General features: G+C 49.3%; 6 protein-coding genes across 6 annotated transcripts; 4 read left to right on the forward strand and 2 right to left on the reverse strand.

Moving 5' to 3' along the window:
* Positions 1–536: 536 nt before the first annotated feature.
* N7506_004873 (putative phosphoinositide-specific phospholipase C) lies at positions 537–2996 on the forward strand (the record flags this gene model as incomplete). The annotated part of the gene is made up of 4 exons (XM_056954167.1): positions 537–944; positions 1035–1791; positions 1846–2446; positions 2831–2996. 4 exons carry the CDS (start codon positions 537–539, stop codon positions 2994–2996), a joined length of 1932 nt encoding a protein of 643 aa, XP_056813056.1.
* A 2773-nt stretch (positions 2997–5769) lies between these two features.
* On the forward strand, positions 5770–6232 carry N7506_004874 (uncharacterized protein; the record flags this gene model as incomplete). The annotated part of the gene is made up of 2 exons (XM_056954168.1): positions 5770–5864; positions 6013–6232. The coding sequence occupies 2 exons, from the start codon at positions 5770–5772 to the stop codon at positions 6230–6232; spliced, it is 315 nt and encodes a 104-aa protein (XP_056813057.1).
* Positions 6233–6397: 165 nt separating this feature from the next.
* Positions 6398–8262, reverse strand: N7506_004875 (putative transporter; the record flags this gene model as incomplete). The annotated part of the gene is made up of 5 exons (XM_056954169.1): positions 6398–6422; positions 6476–6559; positions 6614–6732; positions 6782–7951; positions 8002–8262. 5 exons carry the CDS (start codon positions 8260–8262, stop codon positions 6398–6400), a joined length of 1659 nt encoding a protein of 552 aa, XP_056813058.1.
* Positions 8263–9559: 1297 nt separating this feature from the next.
* N7506_004876 (TauD/TfdA dioxygenase family protein) lies at positions 9560–10941 on the forward strand (the record flags this gene model as incomplete). The annotated part of the gene is made up of 5 exons (XM_056954170.1): positions 9560–9756; positions 9814–10019; positions 10077–10568; positions 10632–10765; positions 10828–10941. The coding sequence occupies 5 exons, from the start codon at positions 9560–9562 to the stop codon at positions 10939–10941; spliced, it is 1143 nt and encodes a 380-aa protein (XP_056813059.1).
* A 151-nt stretch (positions 10942–11092) lies between these two features.
* On the reverse strand, positions 11093–12974 carry N7506_004877 (HECT-type E3 ubiquitin transferase; the record flags this gene model as incomplete). Its single annotated transcript, XM_056954171.1, has 3 exons — positions 12235–12974; positions 11442–11726; positions 11093–11389 (listed from the first exon to the last, which is right to left on the reverse strand). The coding sequence occupies exons 1-3, from the start codon at positions 12967–12969 to the stop codon at positions 11093–11095; spliced, it is 1317 nt and encodes a 438-aa protein (XP_056813060.1). The 5' UTR covers positions 12970–12974.
* A 370-nt stretch (positions 12975–13344) lies between these two features.
* Positions 13345–16603, forward strand: N7506_004878 (uncharacterized protein; the record flags this gene model as incomplete). Its single annotated transcript, XM_056954172.1, has 9 exons — positions 13345–13551; positions 13636–13781; positions 13848–13975; positions 14043–14757; positions 15104–15361; positions 15409–15758; positions 15819–16129; positions 16189–16357; positions 16410–16603. 9 exons carry the CDS (start codon positions 13345–13347, stop codon positions 16601–16603), a joined length of 2478 nt encoding a protein of 825 aa, XP_056813061.1.
* Positions 16604–16612: the final 9 nt, after the last annotated feature.

Consider the following 16612-nt stretch of genomic DNA (forward strand, 5'->3'; position numbering starts at 1 on the left):
CACAGCACAAGACACTCGATGAGCTCGTGTGACAAAATTATATCCACTCACACGAGTCCAGATCATGCAAATCACATGGGCTATATGCTCATCACACCCAAGTGTCATAGTTCGTAGATAGTGATGTCCACGAATGATCGATAAGAGAGAGGTAAAGGTGCAATGAATGATCCCTTCGACTCATAGCTCATTAAAATTCCGGGAATCAGCAGATTTGTAGCCTCGGGTTCATAAAGTGATCCACGCCAAGTGATATGCGACACGTTGGCAGTGGGGATTCTGGGCGCACGGCTCACTTGGGGATTTCCTCCACTGCAAGTCATCTCCAGGGCTGTTGCAGTATCTCTGAAAAGGTTACCTAGCATCCAAGCTAGAATACTAAGTTCTGTCAGCTCCGCTGGCTTTTCTACTTCAGAAAGACTCCTGAAACAAAGCGGGGCACAGCCATCCAAGCTCAACTCCAGTCATCCACAGCCAACATCTGGCAGGTTCTCCCACCACATAGCGGCAATAAAGCAGACTAATAAGAGCAGAATATGGAGAAGGTCGAAGCGCTCGTGGACCATGCCAAACACTTGACTCTCCATCAGCCACCTCGGGAGGCATCACACAATGTGGATGTATTCCACCCGTCGCTCGACAACCATATCGCAAGGATTTACAAGTCGGTCGATGCATATGCCCCGACGACAAACTACTTCCTCAACGAGATTCAACATGATGAAGTGGTTGCAACCACGGCCAGGGAAACACCAGTCGATGCTTTGGCATCTGTTGATGCCTTCCGCGCGTACATGAAGGAAGCAACGTCTTGTGCCATGGCGCCAGAAAAAGGCCTGGACACTTCGGCCCCGCTTTCGGATTACTTCATATCATCCAGTCACAATACTTACCTGACCGGAAATCAGCTGTATAGCGATGCTGCTGCGAGCGCATATACCTCTGTGAGTGAATACGTGTCAATCCATGCATTCCTTTCACGGGCGACACAATTCATCTGAACTCTGCGTTGAGTAATACTGATTCGGGGTTAGGTTCTTCTCAGGGGCTGTCGGTCTGTTGAGATTGACGTATGGGACGGGGAATCAGACACACCCAGCTCCAGCGATGACGAAGCCAGTAGCGACAGTGATAGCAGCGACTCTGAAGCTGATGAAAAGAGTCAAAGCACGTCGAAAGACAAAATAAAGAGTACCACGAAGCAGGACAAGTCTGACAAACCGCCGAAAGAATCGGTCACGTCCAGATTGGAAGCCAAGTTGGGATCGGTCCTGCGTCGCAGGTCGGCAAAGAAACGGGCGCAGCCCGTTCAGGGAGACGCTGCTACTAGTCAGATGCCCATACGAGCTGAGCCCCGTGTTTTGCATGGACATACCCTTACCAAAGGAGCTACTTTCCGCGATATCTGCTATGCAATCCGAGACAATGCTTTCGTCGCCAGCGATCTCCCGGTTGTGATCAGTCTGGAGGTCCATGCCTGCCTTGAGCAGCAGCAAATGATGGTGGATATCATGAAAGAAGCCTGGAAGGGCATGTTGGTTGAAACCCAACCAGCTGATGGCAAACTTCCTTCTCTTGCCGATTTGAAACGGAAGATCCTGATCAAGACCAAAGGTCTTCCTCTCAATGGTGATGATGCAAACACCGAGTCGGAAGAGACTCTGACGCCACAGAACTCTAAGGAACACTCTTCGGGGCAGCAACCGCCGAAACCGTCAAAGGTGCTCGGGGCCCTAGCCGATTTGGCTGTGTATACTCGGGCTTATCATTTCAGCCACTTCGATCAACCAGGTACGTGTATCATCGTCTTCTTTCCTTTGAGAGGCATATTGTAATTTCGTACAGAGGCCAAGGTTCCAGTCCATGTCTTCTCTTTGTCCGAGAAGGCAGCGCGCGAAGCTCACATCAATAACCACGATGCGTTGTTCGAGCACAATCGCACGTCCCTGATGCGTATCTATCCCTATGCATTCAGGGTCACCTCTTCTAATCTCGATCCGACCTTCTACTGGCGTCGCGGTGCCCAATTGGTAGCTCTGAACTGGCAAAGCCTTGACAAGGGCATGATGCTCAATCATGGCATGTTCGTAGGATCGCACGGCTGGCGCCTCAAGCCTACCGGTTTCCGGCGCAGCGATCACGAGACGAATTCCATCGAGCGCCGCAACTTACTTCTGTCACTTGAGATATACGCAGCCCAAGACCTATCCTTGCCATTAGGCGATCACAGCGAAAAGGGGTTCCGCCCCTATGTTACCTGTCAGCTACATGTCGAGGAGCCGGAGGGCGAAGTAGCCCCTGACAGGGATGACGCAAGCTCGGATACCGAGAAAACGAGCTACAAGCGATGCACAAAGAGCTCCTCGGGGAGGAACCCGGACTTCGAGTGCCAGAAATTGGAGTTCCCACTAGTGACTGGGATTGTTGAGGACTTGAGTTTTCTGAGGTAAGTGCTGCATCCAATTTCCTCAATGCGCTCTTCCCTTCCTTGCGTCGCGTGATGTGCCTCGTGCTTTGGTGCTCGGATGCTGCATTCGGCTTGCATTTCTACATCCAACCTCGATTCAATCCATGCAGGCCTCACCCTGCATAATGATACCCGTCAGAGAATATGCACAGGCCAGCCTGAAGACCCATCCTGGTGACCGGGCTTGCATGTCTACCTCATTCGGACCGCTGGATCTAAGCCACAGTGCATGATACGGCTAGGGCGACCTGTAGCCTTTGTATCGGTTTCCTTCACCTTTCTGCATCATGCTTCAGTGGTCACGTCATTGCTTTTGTAGACCCGATTGTCGTGCGAGACGCTGATGATCTCTGCTTTCTTTAGGTTCAAAATCAAAGATGACGAAATCGGTCGCGATCCGCTGGCTGCATGGGCTTGCATTCGACTTGATCGACTGCGCGAGGGCTATCGGCTGGTCCACCTTCATGATTGCTCTGGTGAGAAGACAGGCGGCGTGCTACTGGTAAAGGTCGAGAAGCAGATTACCTGAGCCATGCCAAGCTCCGATCGTCAGGGAATACGGAGTACGGAGGCTCCATTGACTTGGATGGTCTGATGTTGCAGGTCGGCATACATGTGTCACACAGTGGGATTTGGATAGCTGATGAGTTAGCCGAGAGCCGAGTGAATTGAGTTCAATTACCACATTTATCACCATGCCGCCTTTGGGCATTTAGGCAGCATGTCGTACATCGGTATATCTCCTTCCAGAATGAAGGATGCCAACGTTACTCCGTACTCCGTACAGGTCAGAGCTCTCGCAAGATGTGACAAATCCCACGGCATGCACATTTTACTGTATCACAAAGTCCTTTCGACTGCCAAAAGCAACCTGCCACAGATCCTCGATCGCGATTGTGAGATGCAATCGCACCAGTCACGAGGCAAATCTGAAAAGAAGGCGTCACACAAAAACGGTACGTTTGAGTCAGCACATCCTTTTGACCTTTGACCCTTGACCGTTGACCTTGGATTTGAAGTATTTGTCATGCTTTACTCCGTAGAGAACGAGGTTTGACAGAGCCAACGGGCGCTAGTCTGATTTCCCGCCGATAAAAAAGATTTACCCCGAGGCCTTCCGGTTCAGGCTTTCTACTGCATATGTACGTGCTATGTGCAATGTATTCCGTACTAGTTTGACGAATGCTTTTTTTATTGACTTGCCGCAGGGGTGAACACACGATTTACGAGGTTTCTCGGGCTCTCCGAGTATTCATCATCCATAATCGCAATCTCTTTAGATTAAGTGGCGGTGACGGGGAGGAATTAACAAGAGAATTGTCGAATATGGTTAGATCAGGCGAACGTGGATAAGCCCACTTGATAGAACTGCATGCTGCGAGCCATCAAATGATCGGTGAGAGGACCTGACACTTTGACGCACATGAACTGGAAAGGTGCAGCGATCAGCGCGCCAAGCAACATGCATCATATTGATCAACCCTAGTGGGGAAAGACAAACTGGCTTCACAATCCTTCCCAATTTCTCGACCGCTCCGTACTCCGTATGCTCGATCGAGATACAGGGTCTTTGTTAAGAGTAGACGGTCGCATCTGGTGTACCTTTTCTGTCTCCAAATCCCCAATCTCAGTAGTCTTTCCCGCACATATTGGACAGGAATGCGACCCTCCAGTAGGGGTTCATGCGCGAAATTTGCATGCATAAACAAACGAATCGCTGGGAAAGTGACAGCAACAAACAATCATAGCGATCCAGCCAATAATCAAACGCGATCGAACTTCGCCTGTGAATTAGCCCTGGTCCGAGGTTTCTGACGAATCAACGCGCTTACCACCGAGCACGACCGAGACCCGTAACCTGTGGGGTTCTGGGGTTGATACGTCCATTCTTAAATTTTTGGCCTCAATTTCCATCCGCTCGTTCTCGCTCTGATTCGGTGACTCGATTCATCCTCCAATCCGGTCTTAAATTGGATCTACCGAGTGTCTTTGTGTTCGGGGAGAAGTGTATCCGTGGATTGCAAACAATCAAAGAAGTCATCCACGAACCCCCAAGACGCGGAGAGCTCGGGAGGTACCGAATGCCTTGCTGTGATTGGTCAGAGACAGCTAGTGGCGTCGAGAATGCATGACCTCTTCCTCTTTGGGTCATCCTGATTTGATTTCTGACTTGACTTTCACTTAGCTCAACCGTCACATCGGTCGATCAAATGCTCTCGTCTGTATGTTCCCGGTTTATCTCACATAACGGGAGCTACCGAGACTCCATTCGCCCTGTTATTTGCGCCTTTTTTATTTTTAAATTGATTTTTACATTTCCTGTCCCGATACGATCTCGAGGATCGCGGGGCCGTGTGAACTAGACTCAGTTGCTCCCTTACTTTCCAGACCTTATAAGAGCTCCCTCTCTGTTCTCAGCCAACCTTCCTCTTTCCTCTCCAATTCACCACAGGCAATCCAATTCACTCCATCAAAACACCATCCACATACCACATCATGACTACCTCATCTCCCTGTGGCGTCAATGCGTGCTCAAACTCCGTTAGCAAGGTTCGTCTTGATATCGTACTTCTGTGATACTCCCATGTCCACATATTGACCTATATCCAGATGCCTGGTGTGCGCTGCCCCAACTGCCAAGCGCAAGGGAAAGAAGTCTGGGTCATCCCAGGGAAGAGCTGCCACATCTGCCACACACCGTGTGCATGATCTCTGACCATGGTGCATGCCACATCTCATGCACGGAAATTCTTCCTCACTTCCCTACGCCCAGGCGCGTAATTTGTGGCCGGTCGTCGCGCCACTATAATCACTGGATGGACGCCACATCCAGTGCACACACGTCCGATGTTTGAAATCAAGGGATCTTCAAGATCAACGGGCCCAAATTGAACACACGGGCAAACCCCGCTTGGATTTTCGTTTCAGCAAGGCGTTTCCATTTGCTTTTTTTCTAATGAGATATGACATGTTTGCTTTTTACTCTCAAGTCGCTTGTATCAAAGACAAAATGTCGGAGTTTTGCTTTACCATGGGGGGGTCAGTCACTACGCTCTCATCGGGTCGATCCCTTGGCCCCCACGTTTCACTTGAGGAACTATACATTAGATCTCCTAGCACGTATCTTGAATCGGTATTGAAGTACTTTTGTCCCGCCTACGTGCATATCTCCTCACGTGATGTCTCGGTCTGCTGGACTGTTCCAGCTTTATGACGTCATAGTGCTATGTCCCATCCAGGGCACCCCCATTAACAAGCTTGGAGTCTGCAATCTGGTGTCCATATTCTGCTCTCATTCAAACATGTCTGAGAAATACCCCATCGGAACACGCTCAGAAAGCGAGCGTCTTGTTCGCCAGTGGGGCTTCAAACATATTTTCACCTGGACTGACGGAAGGTATGTATGCGTTATCAGACATCACTAGATCAACAAACACACAACCTGGCCGCACTCCACTTTACCGTCTTTATCCCGGCGTTGATCATGATCTAGAAACACAGCCCGGGAGTGCAAATCCATGTAGTTATATACTAATCTCGAGCAGTAATGCGTATTATTCTCCGCACACCCATACCGGCCTCACGACACATCTCATCCGCCGAGGCTCTTTGACGATCAGTTATCCAGAGGACAATTCAGTATCAAACAGCGGACAAGCGAAGAAGGAGACATATGGTGTGGGAGAAAGGATTGACGTGCCTGCCGGAAAGCTCCATGAGGTTTGGATTGGGGACGAGGGCTGTGAGTATGTGATTGGGGAATAGTGTGAAAGCTGCCTTGGCTATTATGAGCTCAAACCAAACTTTATGATAAAATAGTCGGAGACTTTTCAAGGTTGGAAATTGCAGTGACATTGCATCGAGAATGGTGTATATCTATTGGTATATTTTTGGGGGAATCTATTTCATGGAAAAGAAACAAAAATGAATCTAATGCAAAAAGCGGAAGTCGACTCTGTCTTGTTGTTAGTATTTGTTCTCATGCTATATTGTGGCTGCATGACATACCTCTTGTTACCGAGATCCTTGTTCTCGGCGACATATCTCTCACGTTCCTCGCTGGACATGTTGTCCCAGATAGCAGCATTTTGCCTGGGGTGTCTCGTTAGTTCATGGAATTGACCGAGTTTATCTGCAAGCACTTACTTGTTGCGCCAGACATAGTAGAACTTGGCCACGATGAAGAGGAAGGCACTCCACACAGAGAGCCCAATAAGGACCTTGTTACCCGTGCGGTAGTATGGCTTGTCCTCAGTACGGTAAATCTGCGAAGGTCAGTAATTGATTGGAAGAACGGTTCATTGCTGTACTCACATTACTTCCGATAATGCTACTAGCCTGGACCATCATGTTGTAGACGGCACTGGCAACCGTTCGTGTTCTCACGGATCCTGCATTTCGAGAGGTGATCGCGACGATGATCGCGTGTACGTAGGGCATACCAATCAACATGATCAGCAAGACCCAACGAGCCCAGGTGCTGGCATCGGCAGGGAGGAGTTCGAGGGCAATGAGCAGAGCTAGGGCCCAGATTTCAGCACCAACACCCAGAAGCAATCTCTGGTTGAAGCGCTCAGAGAACCAAGTCCAGATCAACAGATTGATGATAAAGATTACATATGCGGGGATAGTGAGAAGGTTGGAATGGAAAGTGCTGAAGCCCAGAGACTTGAGTTCCAAGCTGATGTATGATGTTGCCGGGGTGTTGGGAATCATCCAGGTGAGACCGAGAAGATAGATGACCCACATGTCGTAATCCTTCAGGGCCTGCCAGAGGAGCTTGGGGGTAACGGCTTGGCGGTTGTGCATTGTGCCCTTGCTAGGATCGTCGCGAAGAACGCGATTGACCATGATCTTTTCCTCGTGCTCGTTAAACCAGCCATCCTTACCACGGAACCGACCTGCAGTCTGCGTGGGGGAGGGAGGCATCCAAAATGCAGCGACAATTCCAATCAAACCAGTGATTAGACCTTCCAAAGCAAACAGATACCGCCAGCCTCCGGTACCGTCCGACTGGCGGATGTGGAGGAAGCCAAAGGCAAGGAAAGCGCTCACGATGGAAGTTGCTTCGTATGTGACCCAGAAGTAACTGAGACGGATCGGCAGTTCCTTGGACTTGTACCAGAAGGAAAGGAAAAGAATGGTATCGGGAATAAAGCCACCCTCGATGAGACCAAGGAGAGCGCGAGTGGCGAAAAATCCACTTTTGTTCTGAATGAATGCCTGGCAAGCAGCGATAAGACTCCATGTCACCATCTGCACTGGAATCCAGCGGTCGGGGCCGAGCCATTTGGATAGAAGTTGCGAAGGCAGCTCAGCGAAAAGGAAAGTTAGGTAAAAGATTGTTTGGCCTGTGTTGTAGTCATTTGTTGTCATGCCCAGGTCATCCAGCATGTTGTCTGATGTTGCTTGGACGATGTTTCCTCGGTCAAGCTGGAGGGCGAAGAAAGTTACACAGGCGAAGGTGCATACGCGCCAGTCAATCTGAGGATAGTCAATGGGGTGTCTTTTTCGATCTTTCAGATTTCACAAACCTTTTTAATTACATCCTTCTCTTCTTTCTCCGTCCATTCAAATTCCGGGTCCCAGCGATGAATACCTTCGTATTCGGGAATGGGCTTGTAATAGCGGGGATCCTCAGTCGCATCGAACGCGCAGTCAGTCTTCGCAACTTGTGCGCGAGGGCCATCATAGGTAGATGAAGATGAAGACTCTGCGGAAGAAACTCTAGGCTCAAGCTTTGACTCCGTAGCCTGGGCATCGGAGCCCGTGTTCTTGGCTTCTTCGATCGTCATCTTGCTGGTTTGGGGACCAAGGCTCGGATTCAAGATAGACGGAAAAAAGATGGATGGGACATCTCTTAGCTATAAAGGCCGCGGTGCGACACTGACGTTTGGAGTATCACGCCATTTGAGGCTTTTGCTGGCCCCAGTGTATCCACGCGCGCAGGAGAAAAGTCGCGAATAGGAAGGTGTCAAACCAGTCTAGTAAGATGTGCATGGGCAATTGAGGATCTCAATTGCGATCCATTTAGCTCCACTCGGTTAGGCTTCGTTGTGTTTTGGCTATAGAGGCGTAAGCTTGTCGGGGCTAAGGCCTACTAGGGGTCTACTAAGGCCTCGAGGCGAGAATCGTCGATTGCCGGGAAGAGTCCGATAAAGCCATGCAGGCAATCAGGGCTTAGTGCTTGAAACGAGATAAAAAAAAGCAATGCTTGGTCCAGTTGAATGAGGGCTTGGCTCTATCACGCAAAACAAGAGCAAGTGACGTTAGGGCCGACGAGTAGCTGGCAGTTGCGATCTCCACTCTTTCCAGGGTTCCATGTACAAGTTCAAAGTATACGTACTTGTACCTTTAACGGGTTCTCTCTACTGTCTGCTCCAGCTTGTTTTATATCTCAATTCAACATCTTCCAAAGTTGTTCGAGTTGTTTCATCTCGTCGGTTGATCATTCTCGCCTTAAGCCCTTTTGGGAAGTCTATTCTTAAGGTACCCCCCGACGATTAACATCACAACACGCCTTTTGCCTTTAACATACAGAGTCTAAATAATCAAGTAGTATATTAGAGGCAATGAATTACAAGAAAAAAAACATCCGAGTTCTTCTGAACCCAATCACAAAGTACAATTGTTGGATGTATGTTTTCTGCACGACTTATCACGCCATCGCCGGGGAGATTGACACCAATTTGAGGTCAAATCACCACATTCACAAAGTCCGAGATTGTATGTCAATTGCGATGATTTTCACTGGACGCACGCCATTTCTGCCCAGCCGATAGTCGACCTACAGTGCAAGTACCGAGTACCAAGGATGGTACAATATCCTTGAACTCTCCCATTCGACTCGTCGGACTCGTCGGCTCTGTCGCTTACTGATGATCGCGGAGAGTTACTTCAGTCAATCAGATATCCTGTCAACCCCGCAAACATGGCGCAATTCGTGTTCCTCGGATTGCGTGTGCCGAACGGCGTATATAACGATGCGACCCCTCCTTAGCACGAACCCTGTCAATCAAGATACCGGTTCTCACAGCGTGATCTTTGAATCTATCACCTTGCAAAATTAAGCACTCAGCTTGAGCTATCAGAATGGCTCCCGGTCTTACAGAGAATGTTGGCCTTCGGGCCCCAACAGCAGCACCTCCGCTCAGGTCAGATGCCGGCCACAACAAGGAGAACCTGATCGGCTACAAATACAGGAAGGAAAACGAGATCAAGGGCACAGATAAACTGCCTCCTGCCACATACCCGGAGTATTTGCCTGTGTGGGATAATGAGACAGAAAGGTACGGCATCAAAAGATTCCCCATTGCTCAAGGTATACCGAAACTAACTCGCTGCAGATATGCTCCTCTCGAACCATTCGAGCACTACGACCATGGAAAAGATGCCGATCCTTCCTTCCGAGACCTATTCCCCAATGGCCAAACTGGCATTGATGAAATCACGCCCTTCATTGGTTCCGAAGTGCACGGAGTGCAACTAAGCCAGCTTTCTGACAAGGGCAAGGACCAGTTGGCTCTTTATGTTGCACAGCGCCGAGTTGTCGGTATGTGATACATGGCAGGAAGTCTTTCACGCGATATGCAAAGCTAACCACAAGCAGCCTTCCGTGATCAAGACTTTGCGTCTCGCCCGATCCAGGAGGTCGTCGACTATGCTGGATACTTCGGCCGTCACCACATCCATCAGACCTCGGGAGCCCCCAAGGGCTTCCCCGAGGTTCACTTGGTTCACCGCGGGGCCGACGACCGCACGGGCGAGATTTTCCTGCAGCAGCGAACCAACACCATTACCTGGCACTCGGATGTCACTTTCGAGAAGCAGCCCCCTGGCACTACCTTCCTGTATGTCCTTGACGGCCCCACAACAGGCGGTGACACCCTGTTTGGCGACATGGGTCAGGCATACAAGCGTCTGTCGCCTGAGTTCCGGAAGCGTCTCCACGGCCTGAAGGCTGTGCACTCTGGTGTTGAGCAAGTGAATGCTAGCTTGAACGGCGGTGGTATCGCCCGCCGTGACCCAATCACCTCCGAGCATCCCATTGTTCGGACTCATCCCGTTACTGGCGAGAAGGCCCTCTATGTGAACCCACAATGTAAGCTTTGATGATCCTCTATCGAAAGTGTGGATTTGGACTATGATACTAACCTTTCAACAGTCACACGTCACATCGTGGGATACAAAAAGGAGGAATCGGACCACCTCCTCAAGTTCCTGTACGATCACATCGCTCTTTCGCAGGACACACAAGCTCGTGTGCGTTGGAGACCCGGCACCGTTGTCGTCTGGGATGTAAGTCGCAAACAGCAGAGTACCGTACATTGTGAAAACAAAAGCATGCTAATCATATGCAGAACCGTCTCGCCTGCCACTCGGCTGTTTTCGATTGGGAGGATGGTCAACGCCGACACATCGCCCGTCTCACGCCTCAGGCCGAGCCTCCCTTTGAAACCCCGTTCGAAGGTTGAACGACTCCCAGAGTCCATGCCACAAAGACCTTTACGAACCAGGTCATACCACATAACGACAAACGATATTGATAATTTAGAGAGAATGAAAGACACTCTTGATCTCATTGACGTATCAATGTAGAAGGCATCTCATGTAATCGTACCATGGTTAAACTGGTCCTCGGTTGAAACGACTCAGAAGTCCAACTTGCCACTCCTGAAATTTTCTTGCAGACACTGGGAGCATCGCGTTGCTGTCCCTCAATGCTTTCTCCATGGCCTCAAACACCATTGACGGAAGCTCAACTTCTTCCACGGACAAGGGCGATGGATTACCGATCTCTGGGTGAAGCAAACCATCGACATCTGCTGTGTCCTGGAAGAAGACTTTCATAGCCTGCTGGGCCATGACACTATGATCGGCACTGAGTTTCGAGTATCGCATGTCAGGATTGAAGACCCACAGCTGCGAGATATGTGTTAGTGGGTTCGAAGGGGCCCAAGGCAAGCAAACTTACCACGAGGCCGCTCTTTTGACCACAGTGGACAACAAATCGGCGGGCGCTTTCGCGCTCGATCAATTCGAGCAATTGAGCAGCGACTATAACTTCTGTCGGATGGGTCTCCCACTGTGGCGAACTTGATTCGAAGTCCTGTTTTGTGTTCAAAGAAACACTGGCCTTGAGTAGTCGCCATCCATTGGCGACGGGGTCCTCCATGCCGATGATGGATCTGCATTTGGTGCAGTCCAATGTTCTATCTGCAGAATATTCGGTGTTGAACTTTTGCTCTTGGTCATTGCCCTGTCGCGATGCTTGTCAGCAATCTGGATCAAGCTTATGAAGATGATTGGAGATCAGAGTAGATAGTGAGAATTGCATTCAATATTGTTACAACATTACACCAAGCTCCAAAGGTTCGGAACTTTCAGCGACCTTCATGTTCCTCATGTAATCACGCCTACTCCACTCATCAAATAGTTGGCGCTGAAAGAAGAGGGCACGTCTGTCACAAAAGAGCAGAAAAGCAGTCTCCACAAATTAATTCACACAAATTTCGAGGGTGAGATCCATCTGCGGACAGAGGATAACTACCCCTATAATCTGCGTTCACGCACCCATGAATGCCACTCTTCTTTTCGATTGAGCAAAGTGCATCAAATTCATCTTGGGCAATAGTATCGGAGGTCACCCCACTGAGAACTGGGTGGCCCCCTTCTAAATTGCCCTATGGGAGATAAATCGGGGACAAGAACGTGCCCAGAAACTAGGAAAATCGATTTGGGGGCAAGCACACTGGGATGGATCTTACCTTTTCAAGTCCAATACAATCCGACTCGGCAAGGAGGAAAGTGGCAACATCCACGAGCACAGTTCCCGATATGGCGACTACCTGACTATCTGCGCCATAGCCTTTGGTATGTGCCGTTTCATCCTCGATCCGAAGCGCGGTCTCTTTCTCATCTTTCTCGTGGCCTTCGTGGGGGTCAGGCTTGTGGCAATGCCAAAAGTCCATCATTTCAGCCCAATTACCACTGGGCAAGTCTTTCCAGATCCAAGACTCATTGTTCTCTTCATCCTGATCACTCGTGGACGTGGATGCTGACAAAGAACCCAAGAAATGCTGATCACAATGCCGACAGCGAATTCTCGTTGACCCGGACATCTTATCTGCGGTCCAGGGCACAAAATCGTCTATCAGCTCATCTCGAGGCGCCAGCACCTCGTCATTGTCATCAACGTGCACGCGAAGAGAGAATTCACGGTTTCCGCCGCTCGTTTTGACGAATCGGTTTGCGCCTTGGGTCTCCAAGTCGCGCTTAGATGGGTAGGACGCGCGCGCCGGAAGTTTCATTGTTTCTGTGATATCTTGGAAAGGGGCTGGTAGTGAGACGGTTATGGCCTTTCGCGACTCTGAAAGTTGGACATTTGGGCGGATTTCGTCAAATGCTGCGGACTCGGGCAAGGATACGTAGATTGTGATTTGGCGGATGTTTGGAAGGAGCTCTGCATATAAATGCAGCGGTGCTTCGGACTCGAGCATCATGAGACCTGCGTACCTAGTCTTGCTCGTATGTTTAGTGCGGTCAAAGGGGAAAGGATGGTGTTGGGAGACGTTGAGCTAGTTAGAACGAGAAGGTGTGAAGTTTTATTTGCTCAGCGAGATGGGTAAGAACATCGGCCATTTCACAACCAGTCAGCCATGTTTGAAAAAGGTCAGTGTATCCACTACCTCCAAGGTTGAAGTGCTGAGACGCGCCTGGAGAAAGTTCGCGTGCAAGGCAAACAGAGCAAACACAGTCACGTGATTTGATTGATAACATGACACTGTTACGTCATGAGATATCCTTCTGCCTCAGGTGTCAATTCCCAACAATCCCATCCAACACACCACCCATAGAATTTGCCAAACACATTCACAATGTTGAATATATCATGGCCGTCGCTACCTTCACTGAACATATTTTCATCATCGCCACGTCAAGCTATCAAGCTGCCGCCTGCCAAGGTTCATGAGACCGAGACAGCTCATCAGAAGCCAGCCCGGGCACTGAAGCACCTATTGAAATTGGACCATGTTGAGAATGGCCTCTTTGACAGGCGACAACTCCCAAGTCAAATGTCCCATGTTAGTATTCTGCTTGCCGCCATTCTGTGGAAATTTCCTGCAGCCCGGTACCTCAGTCAAATCATGAAACTGACCGGCTTGTAGCTTTTGAGTTCGTCTTTTCTACAAGGCGCAGATGCTAACGACTTGGGACGTATCTACGAATCCCAAATGAGTGAGGTTGTTAAGTGGAAGGACTCCCCTGCCGAGCTCACCACACTAGATTGGCATAGCCACCTTGGATGCCGAGAGTATGTATATGCTCAATCCAATTGTCCGTATGATATGGGCCTCCGCTAACCTCAAATTTGATATAGGTTTGACCGAGCTTTTGTTGACTTCTTCGAGGATGAGCTGACCCGTCTTGACTATGACTGGAAGCAAGTCGTGAATGAATATCTGTTCCAAGGACAGGAACCAGTGTTTGATTCGATTATGGCTTCTCGTATGTTTCATCGCGATTCAAAATACCTCTCAGTATTCAAGCATTGTTATGCTAACTATTTGACCAGTTGGACTTCCGTTGATTCACCTTGCATATGCTTTTGAGATGAACAGCCGAGAGATCGGTATGGAAGCACTTGGTCTCGCAGCAACTTGCCACAGCGAGACTTACACGTCCCTTGCAACCTCAACGCACTCAACCCAAGAATCAACTTATCAACAAAGATCGCTCTTCGATATCCTGGATCGGGTTGGTGACGATCAAAGCTTTGATGGTCTCTTCCCCACAGCGGGCAGCGATAACCTCGAAACCCTACTCACATCTCCCAATACTGCGTTACTAGACCACTGGGGCGCATGGAAGATCGAGAACCCATTGGAACAGTTCCGGGAAAGTCAGCAACTTGCAGTTGCATTGTTAATTGGAACATCCGAGGGGGATTCGAGCGGCTACTACGATTGGTTCTTTGCTATGGTACTTGCATCCAGCCATGCTGTTCGGGTCATGCTTCCCATGATCCCCGCCCAATTCCAGATTCCTCTAGTTCGGCAATGGTGGCTCAACGCCCTCGCAATCTATATCTCGCAGCTTCGTCCCGAGATCAAGCTCGACCGAATCCGCCATTATGATTCCAAAGAGAAGGACTGGGAATGGGTTGCCCAGCAAGCGGTGACAGGCGCCTTTTCAACTGATGCCTCGTTTGTACAAACTACCCGTGTACTGAAAGCGCAGGCTGAGACTTGGGGTGATCATGATCGCTTCTTCTTGAAGGCAGCCGTGCGGTTTGTCGCTGAATTCAAAGGATGGAGGAGTAACTTTGTTGGATGCCAAATTTAGGCTTTTCTTCTATTTATCTACTTTTTTGTAATCGAAAATGTGAATGAATCTTCCCTTTCTTGTGCTTTCAAAAGTTCCAAGGTTGTGAGAGCCCACCAATAGAGCGATATCATTGGTTGGTTTCAATGTTGACATGCACCTTGGGGCCGCCAATCCTTGATCGCCCGCGTCCCACTTGCGGCGCAAGCCTACGATCTAAGCTACGCCATATTCAAAGCTGGAAGGCCGGACTTCGCCCTTTGCTCCGTAGAAATCCTATCAATCAGTGCCAGCTTTTTTGGCTCCGTGCAGAATGATGACGCGGAATCTTCCCAAAATCCTCATGCATCCCTTCAAGGCATTTCGCCAATCGCCTTGGGCATTGGCATCCGCCCTTCCATCGCGAATTGACCCGTCTTTGCTAGTTGAAGAGGAGAACTCTCCCTATTACGACCCGTTCCACTTTTATCCAGCGCGTATTGGTGAAATCCTCAATGACCGGTACCAGATTGCGACCAAGCTTGGCCACGGAAGCAGATCGAGTGTTTGGCTTGCAAGGGACCTTCATCAGTTCGTATTGGCCTAATCACATGGTCAAAGACATATTGACAATTTAGGTGGCGCTGGTCGAACGAGCGATACGTGGCTCTTAAGATTAACTCCAATAACTCACATGCACGGAAGAATTCTGGTGGTGTTGAGCTGGAGGTTTTGCGACATATAACGAGAGCGAACCGTCAACACGAGGGCTGGCATTTCGTCCGAAAATTACTTGATTCGTTCTCTGTGCAGGGAGTTTCAGGAGGCCATGTATGTCTCGTCTTCGAACCTCTACGTGAGTCACTGGGGAAATACTGCCAAAGATGGCAAGATGGCGTGATGCCGCCGGAGATTCTCAAAATTATACTCCAAGAAATACTTCAAGCGCTTGATTATCTCCACACTGAATGTCACATCATTCACACTGGTAAGAGATCTTATTTCTGCTGGATGGAACAAATTTTTCTCATTCTAAAGCAACAAACAGACTTGAAACCGGATAACATCATGGTACGATTGGAAGATCTTGAGCTTTTATCCCAGGATGCTCGTGATGAGTTTGAGAACCCACTACCTCAGAAGCATTGCAATGATGAACGCATCATCTATTTGTCTCGTAAGGGTTATGGGCTATTAAAGGACATTATCGGACTTATTGAAGTCGTCGACTTTGACCTAGCAGTCCAGGGTGATGTTTTTCAGGATGGCTGCATCCAGGCGGAGGTATATCGTGCGCCAGAGGTCATCCTTGACAGAGGATACACATATAGTGCTGATATATGGAGCTTGGGAGTTATGGTAGACAGCCCCCACCCCTCCCTCGCGAACAAGTGCAGACAACTAACCATTGAATGAAGCTATGGGATTTTCTAGAAGGACGAACACTGTTTGAATCGGTTGATCCACGCATCGTTGAAGACTATGACGACGAAACACATCTGTCGTACATCACGTCACTTTTGGGTCCTGCTCCTAAAGACTTTGTTAGCCACGGCAAGAGGACATCGATGTTCTATACGGCTGCTGGTTTGTGAGCCTTTGAACTATTTAAATAGAAATAACTAACACCGCATTTCAGGAACACTCAAAAAGGAAGAATTGGTTCCTAGTAGCTTTAGCTTTGAAAGCACACTCTCCAAATTTAATGGGGAGGAAAAGGCCATGTTCATTAAGTTCGTCAGTCGGATGATCAAATGGAACCCCGAAGAGCGAAGTACGGCGAAGGAGCTACTGCAGGATCCATGGCTTCACAACGATTATTCACAAGCATAAGGTAGTCTT

This window comes from Penicillium brevicompactum, assembly GCF_028827555.1.
Source record: "Penicillium brevicompactum strain IBT 35665 chromosome Unknown utg000003l_segment0_segment0, whole genome shotgun sequence".
Lineage (NCBI taxonomy): Eukaryota > Fungi > Ascomycota > Eurotiomycetes > Eurotiales > Aspergillaceae > Penicillium > Penicillium brevicompactum.